Raw genomic sequence first — 9,768 nt, 5'->3', positions numbered from 1 at the left:
GAGGTTGCAGTGAGCTCAGATCGTGGCACTGCACTCCAGCCTGGCAACAAAGTGAGACTTCGTCTCAAAAAACCCCAAACATATATATATATACACATGTATATATACACACACATATATATACGTAAAAATATGTGTGTGTGTGTGTATATATGTGTATATATATGTATATATATATGACCCACTATGATTGCTTACACTCAGGGCACATAGCACGGGAGGGAGGCCTGTCCAGGTGGCCCTGGAGTGCTGCAGGCCAGGACCTGTGGGTGGGCAAGCCTCTGGCTCCTGGGACCAGGGGGGCTGCCCTCTCCTGCTCTTCTCTGCACCCCCACAGGTTGCTGATCTCTCCCCAATCCCTGTGGTGCTGTACAGTGTCCCAGCCAACACAGGGCTGGACCTGCCTGTGGACGCGGTGGTCACACTCTCCCAGCATCCGAATATTTTGGGCATGAAGGACAGTGGTGGTGACGTGAGTGGCAGCAGCTCTGGGGCTGGGGTCCTCTCCTCCTTCTCTGGGTCCCAGCACTTTTGCTCCTGAGGGCAGCTCTGAGATCTGTTTCTGTCCTTGGCTTCTGTTTGAGTTCTCTCTGTTGTGCGGGCTCTCTGGGGCTTTCTTGAGGGCATCTCTTTGGGCACTGGGCTTTCATTCCACCACACTTGCCCAGCCTTCATACAGGATGAGGCTCTGGGCACAGCTCTCACGCCACATTTTCTATTGCAGGTGACCAGGATTGGGCTGATTGTTCACAAGACCAGGAAGCAGGATTTCCAGGTGTTGGCTGGATCGGCTGGCTTCCTGATGGCCAGCTATGCCTTGGGTAGGCCACCTGCTGCTCTCAAACTTCATGGGTGACCAAGAGACACCCAGGCAGCTGGGTCCGCTGGGAGAGACTGTGAGGGCTGGGGCTGCATCTGCAGACGGGTTTGCCAGCCTGCCTGCTCTGAAAACTCAGAAACCTGGCCACGCCGCTTGCCTGTCTGAATACTGGGTGATGTGAGTAACACCGAGTGGAGAAGGATGGCCGTGTACGATCCCTGGCCTGTAGTAGGGATGCTGGCAGTTTGTTCTGAGTCCTGAGCTCCATGATTAGATGACAAACTTAGTTGCTCTAATCCCACCTTGTAAATCATTCTCTGAGGGCAGAGTGCCTTGGGGCGCTCCTCTGTAGTTCAGGAGTCCATTTTCCTCTCCCCAGTCCCAGGCCAGAAAGAATTGTCAGATCTACAGAGTTGGGCCAGCAGTCTTCAGTTGCCTAATCAGATTCTGTTTCAATCCAGGATCCCTGGGAGTGTCACTTAGATCAATTGTTCTTGACTGTTTGGGGTCAGGGTCCTTGGGTTCGGATTAGATTTGAGCCCTGGAGGGGAGGGAGAAGAAGGGAAGCCATTCCTTCCAGCGGAAGCCCCAGTGAGTGGAGATTTGAGTGACTTTTCCAGCACTGCAGGGGAGAGCGCTGGTTCTAATTCCGTCTGGTCCCTCCAGACTTTGGCTGGTTGTCTAGGTCCTTGTATATCTCCCCCTGCCATGTCATGGTCTCTACAGTGCAGGGAAAGAAGAAGGGATCAATTTCTGCCTCACTCTGAGAGTGGGGTAGATTAAAGAAGAAAAGCACAGGTGCTGGAGGCTGGGTGATCTTAGCTGGAATTTCAGCTCTGCAATGTACTCACTGAGTAATGCTGGGCAAGGCATTCATGTCGCTGGGCCTGAGTTTCTTTTTCTTTTTTAAAAATTATTGTGACTCAAAGTTCTGCTGAATGGGCCTGAGTTTCCACTCTGTAATAGTAGGTATTCCACAAACAACAGCTCTATTTGCTCATTCTAAATTGCATACTCTCTCTTGGGTCTTGAGGCCACGGTACCTAGGGTTCCATTCCTATCTAGCCTTAGAAGCACACTCACAGGCTTGCAGAAGTGGCGGGGCTTCCACAGCCAAACCCATTTTTATTGCCCTGATGAGCACAAAGAGAACTAGAGAGGGTCTTGTTCAGGCTCATGCGGACAATGGGAAGACATGCCTGGTGACCTGACTGTCCGGAGCTCTTTCCAGCCCACTGCTGTCTCTGGTTACATCCACTAGGGGGAATAAGATTTCGAAAGAGCAAAGGCTTCCCATCCATCCTACCCTCTCACAGGACTGATGAGTCAGGGGGCTATCGGAGGTGTCAACTGGCCGATGGGATTTTATTCCCGGAGGGGTGCAGGGAAGGAACTGTCCTCGAGTTCGCTTTCAGGCTCTGTTCCCTGCCCCTCACAGATCAGCCCTGAGCAGCACTCAGCCTGCGGGATTCTATTTTAAATATGCAGGCAGCTCTTCTCTTTAGAAATGTATACTCTGAACTCACAGAGCATGCCTTCGATGTGGCCAGCCAAGTGACATAGAAATCTGCATCTAATGTCACTGGGCTGAAGAGGTGCTGGGACCAGGGCTTTGGGTGCTCTGTGAGGAGAGGCTCTGGCTGACGTTCTGCGTCTTACTTCGTGCAGGAGCTGTGGGGGGCGTGTGTGCCCTGGCCAATGTCCTGGGGGCTCAGGTGTGCCAGCTGGAGCGACTGTGCCTCACAGGGCAATGGGAAGACGCCCAGAAACTGCAGCACCGCCTCATCGAGCCAAACACGGCGGTGAGCCAGTGGCAGTGGGGGCGTGGCGTGGGTGGGGGTGGTCTGTGTTCTCTTGGAACAGGACCCAGGACTGGCACCAGGCCCCACTCAGTCTCCTCCTTTCAGAAAATCCTTTCAGAGAACACCCCCGTGTGGGAACTCCTTGTGCCTTCCAGAGAATCCTGACTTCAAAGTCAAGCTCTATTGATTGTGAAACTTAAATGTGCATTAGGATTCCCTTAGGGGTGAATTAAAGTTCCAACTTTTGGGCCCAAAAATATGCATTGAAACAAACATTCTGTGTGATTGTGACAGAGTAACCCTAGAACTACACTTAGAGATGGCTGGAAAGAAAGAGCGTAAACCAGGGGCCTCTAAATCCGCCCTATTGGGTCTTGAAAAAATAGACATGATTACTGGGGCTAGCAAAGGAGTTAGGAGGCAGGAGAGGGCTGTCTTCAAATAATCTGTCCTGTAGTCAGACTGTGTGCCTCAATTCTTTGTTGGGCAAGCAAAGGAGAACTTCAGAGAAAACTCTCGACAAGTTCAGGGTCATTCTGAGGTCTGAAGCAACAGAAAAATGTGTGCCCCTGTATTCAAGTTTTAATGTACATTATATTATTGTATTATTATTTTTTTCTTTCTTTCCTTTTTTTTTTTTGAGGCAGTCTTGCTCTTTTGCCCAGGCTGGAATGCAGTGATCTTCTCAGCTCACTGCAACCTCTGTCTCCCAGGTTCAAGCAATTCTTGTGCCTCACTCTCCTGAGTAACAGAGATTACATGTGTGCACCACCATGCCCAGCTAATTTTTGTTTTTTAGTAGAGATGGGGTTTCACCACGTTGGCCAGGCTGGTCTCAAACTCCTGGCCTCAAGTGATCCGCCCACCTCAACCTCCCAAAGTGCTGGGATTACAGGCATGAGCCACAGTGCCGGCTTTTTATTTTTTCTTTTCTTTTTGAGAGAGTCTTGCTCTGTCGCCCAGGCTGGAGTGCAGTGCCGTCATCTCGGCTCACTGCAATCTCTGCCTCCCGGGTTCAAGCAATTCTCCTTTCTCAGCCTCCCTAGTAGCTGGGATTATAGGCGCATGCCACCATATTTGGCTAATTTTTTTGTATTTTTAGTAGAGATGGGGTTTCACCATGTTGACCGAACCTGGTCTTAAACTCCTGACCACAAGTGATCCTTCTGCCTCCTGCCTCCTGCCTCCTGCCTTGGCCTCCCAATCTTTTTTATTTTTATTTTTTATTTTTGAGACAAGGGTTGTTCCCTGTCATCCAGGTTAGACTACTGTGGTGCAAGGACAGCTCACTGCAGCCTCAAGGCCCTGGGGTTAAGCAATCTTTTTATTTTTAGTTTAGTTTATTTTTTTGTAAAGATGGGGGTCTCATTATGTTACCCAGGCTGGTATTTATCTCCTGGGCTCAAGAGGTCCTCTTACCTCAGCCTCCCAAAATGCTGAGATTACAGGCATGAGCCACCATGCCTGGCCTACTGTATATTTTATATTAAACTTTTTATTTTATTTTATTTTGTTTATTTTGAGATGGAGTTTCACTCTATTGCCCAGGCTGGAGTACAGTGATCTCAGCTCACTGCAACCTCCACCTCCCGGGTTCAAGCAATTCTCCTGCCTCAGCCTCCCAAGTAACTGGGATTACAGGTGCCTGCCACCACGCCTGGCTAATTTTTGTGTTTTTAGTGGAGACAGGTTTCACCATGTTGGCCAGGCTGGTCTCACACTCCTGATCTCAGGAGATCCACCTGCTTCGGCCTCCCAAAGTGCTGAGATTACAGGCGTGAGCCACCACACTTTGGTCAAACTTTTTATTTTTAGATAATTATAGATTCTCATGCAACTTTAAGAAATAATACAGGCCAGGCGGCGTGGCTCACGCCTGTAATACCAGCACTTTGGGAACCCGAGGTGGGCAGATCATGAGGTCAGGAGATCAAGACCATCCTGGCTAACACGGTGAAATCCAATCTCTACTAAAAATACAAAAAATTAGCCGGACTTGGTGGCATGCACCTGTAATCTCAGTTACTTGGGAGGCTGAGGCAGGAGAATCGCTTGAACCCAGGAGGCAGAGGTTGCTGTGAGCCAACATCATACCAGTGCACTCCAGCCTGGGCGATAGAGTGGCTCTGTCTCAAAAACGAACAAACAAAATAAATAATACAAAGGGATCCCATGTACCCATGATCCAGTTTTCCCCAATGGTAACATCTTACAAAACTGTAGAATAATTTTACAGTCTGGATATTGACCTTGACACAGTCAAGACACAGATTATTTCTGTCCCTACAAGGATCCCTCATGTCATCCTCTTATAGCCACACCTACTCATATCTGCCTTCAACAGCTCCTTAACCTCTGGCAACCACACATACATTCACCATTTTATGGTTTTGTCAGTTCAAGACTCTACTATATAAAATCATGTAGTATATAACTTTTGGGGATTGGCTTTTTTCCACTCAGCATAATTCTCTAGATATTCATCCAGGTTGTTTGTTGCATGTATCAGTAGTTAATTCCTTTTTATTTCTGAGTTCTATACCATGATATGGCTGTACCACAGCATGTTTATTTATTTATTATTTGTTTATTTATTGAGACAGGGTCTTGCTCTGTTTCCCAGGATGAGTGCAGTGGCAAGATCGTGGCTCACTGTGGTCTTGACCTTCCAGTTCAAGCGATCCTCCCAGCTCATCCTCCCAAGTAGCTGGGATGACAGGTGCACACCACCACGCCCAGCTAATTCTTTTTCCTTTTAGTAGAGACAAGGTCTCGCTAGGTTGCCAAGGCTGGTATCAAACTCCTGGTCTCAAGCTATCTTCCCTCAGCCTCCCAAAGTGCTGGGATTATAGGCATGAGCCCCCATGGCTGGTCCCCCAAAGCATGTTTAGTCATTCACCAGTTGAAAAACAGCTGGGTTATTTCCATTTTTGGTTATTAAAAGCATTCATGGGCTGGGTGCAGTGGCTTATGCCTATAATCCCAGCACTTTGAGAGGCCGAAGTGGGCAGACCACCTGAAGTTGGGAGTTTGAGACCAACCTGGCCAACATGGTGAAACTCATCTCTGCTAAAAATACAAAAATTAGCTGGGCGTGGTGGTGGGCGCCTGTAATGCCAGCTACTGAGGAGGCTGAGACAGGAGAATCACTTGAACCCAGGAGGCGGAGGTTGCAGTGAGCTCAGATCGTGGCACTGCACTCCAGCCTGGGTGACAGAGTGAGCCTCTGTCTCAATAAATAAATAAGTAAATAAATAAATAAATGCTGCATGAACATTCATGAACAGGTTTTCATGTGTCCGTAAGTTTTCATTTTTCTGGGATCAATACATAGCAGCACAAATGGTGGGTCATATGGTAATCACATTTCCTTTTCTAAGAAACTGCTGGCTGGGTGCGGTGGCTCACACCTGTAATCCCATCATTCTGGGAGTCTGAGGCGGTGGACTGCTTGATCCCAGGAATTCAAGACCAGCCTGGGCAACATGGGGAGACTCTGTCTCTACAAAAAATACAGAAAATTAGCCAGGTGTGGTGGCATGCACCTGTGACCCATGACTCAGGAGGCTGAGGCAGAAGGGAAGATCCCTTGAATCTGGGAGGTTGAGGCTGCGGTGAGCTGTGATATTGCCACTGAACTCCAGCCTGGGCTACAGAGACCCTGTCTGAAACAAAACAAAACAAAAAACCCAGAAACAAACCTGCCAAACTTTCCCAGAGTGGCTGTGCTATTTTAAATTTACACTGAGGTAAATGTATGAGTGATCCAGTTTTTCTGCAGCTTTGCCAGCATTTGGCGTTGTGACTATTTTTTATTTTAGCCATTCTGATAGATGTGTAGTACCGTCTCATTGTGGTTTTAATTTGCATTTCTCTGATGGCTAATGGTATTGAACATTTTTTTCATGTATTTATTTGCCATCTGTATATCTTTTCAGTCAAATATCTTTATTTCTTACTCATTTTAAAATTGGACTGTTCTTTTGACTGCTGAGTTTTAAAGTTCTTTTTTTATCTTTATTTTTTTTTAGTAGAGATGGGGTTTCACCACATTGGCCAGGATGGCCTGAATCTCCTGACCTCATGATCTGCCCGCCTCAGCTTCCCAAAGTGCTGGAATTACAGGCATGAGCCACTGTGCCTGGCCTTTTTTTTTTTTTTTTTTTTTTGAGACTGAGTCTTGCTCTGTCGACAAGGCTAGAGTGCAGTGGTGCGATCTCAGCTCACTGCAACCTCTGCCTCCTGGGTTCGAGCAATTATTCTGCCTCAGTGTCCTGAGTATCTGGGAATACAGGTGCACGCCACCACGCTCGGCTAATTTTTGTATTTTTAGCAGCGGTATGTTTCACAATGTTGGCCTCAACCTGCCAAAATGCTGGGACTACAAGTGTGAGCTACTGAGCCCAGCTAAAGTTCTTTATAGCTTCTAAATACTAGTCCCCTGTCAGATATGTGGCTTGTAAATATTTTCTCCCAGTCTGCAGCTTGTCTTTTTATTGCCTTAACAGGTCTTTTGCCGAGCAAGTTTTATATTTTGATGAAGTCCAATTTATCAACATTTTCTTTTATGGATCATGCTTTTGGTGTCAAGTCTAATAACTCTTAAAGAGTTCTTAGAAGATAATAAGGATTTCCTCTTATTTCTTTTTTCCTATAAGTTTTATAGTTTTATGTTTTACAAGTCTGTGACCCATTTTGAGTTAATTTTTGTATAAAGTGTGAGACTTAGGTCGAGGTTTTGTTTGTTTTTTCCCTAATGGATATCTACTTGCTGCAGCATCATTTGCTGAAAAGGCCGTCTTTGCTCCATTGAACTGCTGGTACACCTTTGTCAAAAATCAGTGGGGCATATTTATGTGGGTCATTTCTGGGTTCTCTGTTCTTTCCATTCATCTATGTCTATCTCTCTGCAATACCACACAGACTTGATTGCTGTAGCTAAGTCTTAAAATCAGGTAGACTGATTCCTCCCACTTTGTTCTTTTTTTTGTCCCCTTCAAAATTGTTTTAGCTAGTCTAATTTCTTTACCTTTTCATATAAATTTTACAAGAATCTTGTCTATATCTACAATAAAATCTTGCTGGGACTTTGACTGAAATTGTGTTAAGCCTGTACACCAATCTGGGGACAACTGATTTTTTTTTTTTTTTAGAGATGGAGTCTTGCTCTGTCACCCAGCCTGGAGTACAATGGCACAGCCTTGGCTCACTGCAACCTCTGCCTCCTGGGTTCAAGCAATTCTCCTGCCACAGCCTCCTGAGTAGCTGGGATTACAGGCGCCCACCACCACACCCGGCTAATTTTTTGTATTTTTAGTAGAGATGAGGTTTCACCATGTTGGCCAGGCTGGTCTTAAACTACTGACCTCGTGATCCGCCTGCCTCAGCCTCCCAAAGTGCTGGGATTACAGGTGTTAAGCCACCACACCCGGCCTCTGACTTCTTTACTATTTTGTCCTTCAGTCCCTGAACATGGTACATTTCTCTATTTAGATCTTTGATTTACTTCTTTAGCATTTTGTAGTTTTCAGCCAACAAGTCCTGTACATATTTTAAGAAATTTACACCTAAGCATCTGGTGCAGAGTGGCTCATGCCTGTAATTCTAGTACTTTTGAAGGTGGAGACAACAGTATTGCTCAAGCCCAGGAGTTTGAGACCAGGCTGGGCAACATGGCGAGACCCCATCTCTGGGGGAAAAAAAAAAAAAGAAGACACCTCTGCACTAGGCTCTGTACTAGGCTTCTATGGACATCCTGCTTTCTGGAGGGTAAAGCACCCCCTTGCTGCTCCCTACACACTGTCTCCACTGCATTGCCTGTGCATCTGGCAGTGGGTGCAGTGGCCTCTGGTGGCCTTTTGAAGACAAGCAGTGGTGCAAGTCCTGACTCCCCTTCAGCAGGCCTGCTCTGATGTCACCTAGTTGGGAGTAGGAGTGGCAGCTAGCTCCTTCACTCAGCTGGCCTGGCTGGTGTTTGGCTGGTGTAGAGAGGTTACTCTCTGAAAGCTTTCCATCTTGCTAGGTGACCCCTTTTCTGGTTCTTTGTGGCTAGAGAGAACTGGCTTCTGTTAGGGTTTTTATTGTCTGTACCCATCGGCGTTGTATGGTTGCTGACTTCTTCAGCTCCAAGTCTGGGCCAGGGGACACAGCACCGTGTGGCTTTGTGGGTCTCTAGGTCCCTCGCTGGTCTTCCTTCTGCTCTCTGCCTTCCAGAGTCTTCTTATGTCTGTTTTTTATATAATGTCCAGAGTTTTTAGTTGTAGTTATTGGGAAGAATCAGGACAAACACTTCTACTCCATCTCCCTGAAAGTGGCGCTCTATGTATTTTTCTAAATGGTGACATTTTCCACCCTAAGAACATTAAAGTGGGCGAAAAAATACTGAAAATTGAGAAGCAGGTATGTTAAAACTCATGCCACCGTTTTAGGTTTAAATATTTCATATACCAAAAACATGAATTATAATTTTATTTTCCTGACTTAATGGAAGCAAACTCATTAAAACATATTTTTCCAAATCTACTTCTAGAAAAAGACTAACCATTAAAAAGACACCAGCAGGGCACAGTGGCTTACATCTATAATCACAGCAATTTAGGAGACTGAGGCAGGAAGATCACTTGAGCTCAGGAGTTTGAGACCAGCCTGGGCAATATAGTGAGACTTTGTCTTTAGTAAAAATAAATAAAAATTAGCCAGGCATGGTGGTGTGCAACTATAGTCCCAGCTACTCAGAGGTTGAGGCAGGGCGATTTTTGAGCCTGTGGGGTTGAGGCTGCAGTGAGCCAAGGTCATGGCACTTCACTCCAGATTGGACGAAAGAGCAAGACCCTGTCTCAAAAAAAGAAATGTAAAAAATACAATAAATAAAAATAAAAAATACACCAAAAAAACCCATGTATATGGGGCACACATGATTACTTTTGCATGAGGCTTCAATATGGCGAGGCATAGCTCCATCGGATCCTGTCTTTATTTAAAACTGTTCATTGTGGATTTTTTTCTGATAGACTTTGATTTTTAAAAAATATTGCAGCTGGGCGCGGTGGCTCACGCCTGTAATCCCAGCACTTTGGGAGGCCGAGGCGGGTGGATCACGAGGTCAAGAGATCGAGACCATCCTGGTCCACATGGTGAAACCCCGTC

At 46.4% G+C, this 9,768-nt stretch overlaps 1 protein-coding gene across 2 annotated transcripts in view; it reads left to right on the top strand.

The window, feature by feature from the left end:
• HOGA1 (4-hydroxy-2-oxoglutarate aldolase 1) overlaps positions 1-9,768 on the top strand; it is a 29,736-nt gene that overhangs the window by 15,042 nt on the left and 4,926 nt on the right. For both annotated transcript variants that reach the window (XM_037729350.1, XM_017502768.2), the window contains 3 exons: positions 338-472; positions 725-821; positions 2,489-2,622. In XM_037729350.1, the coding sequence (XP_037585278.1) occupies positions 338-472; positions 725-821; positions 2,489-2,622 (366 nt within the window). The remainder of the gene's footprint in view (positions 1-337; positions 473-724; positions 822-2,488; positions 2,623-9,768) is intronic.

This window comes from Cebus imitator, unplaced genomic scaffold, assembly GCF_001604975.1.
Source record: "Cebus imitator isolate Cc_AM_T3 unplaced genomic scaffold, Cebus_imitator-1.0 Scaffold299, whole genome shotgun sequence".
In the NCBI taxonomy this organism is placed as follows: Eukaryota; Metazoa; Chordata; class Mammalia; order Primates; family Cebidae; genus Cebus; species Cebus imitator.
This window is presented reverse-complemented; position numbering and strand designations above follow the sequence as displayed.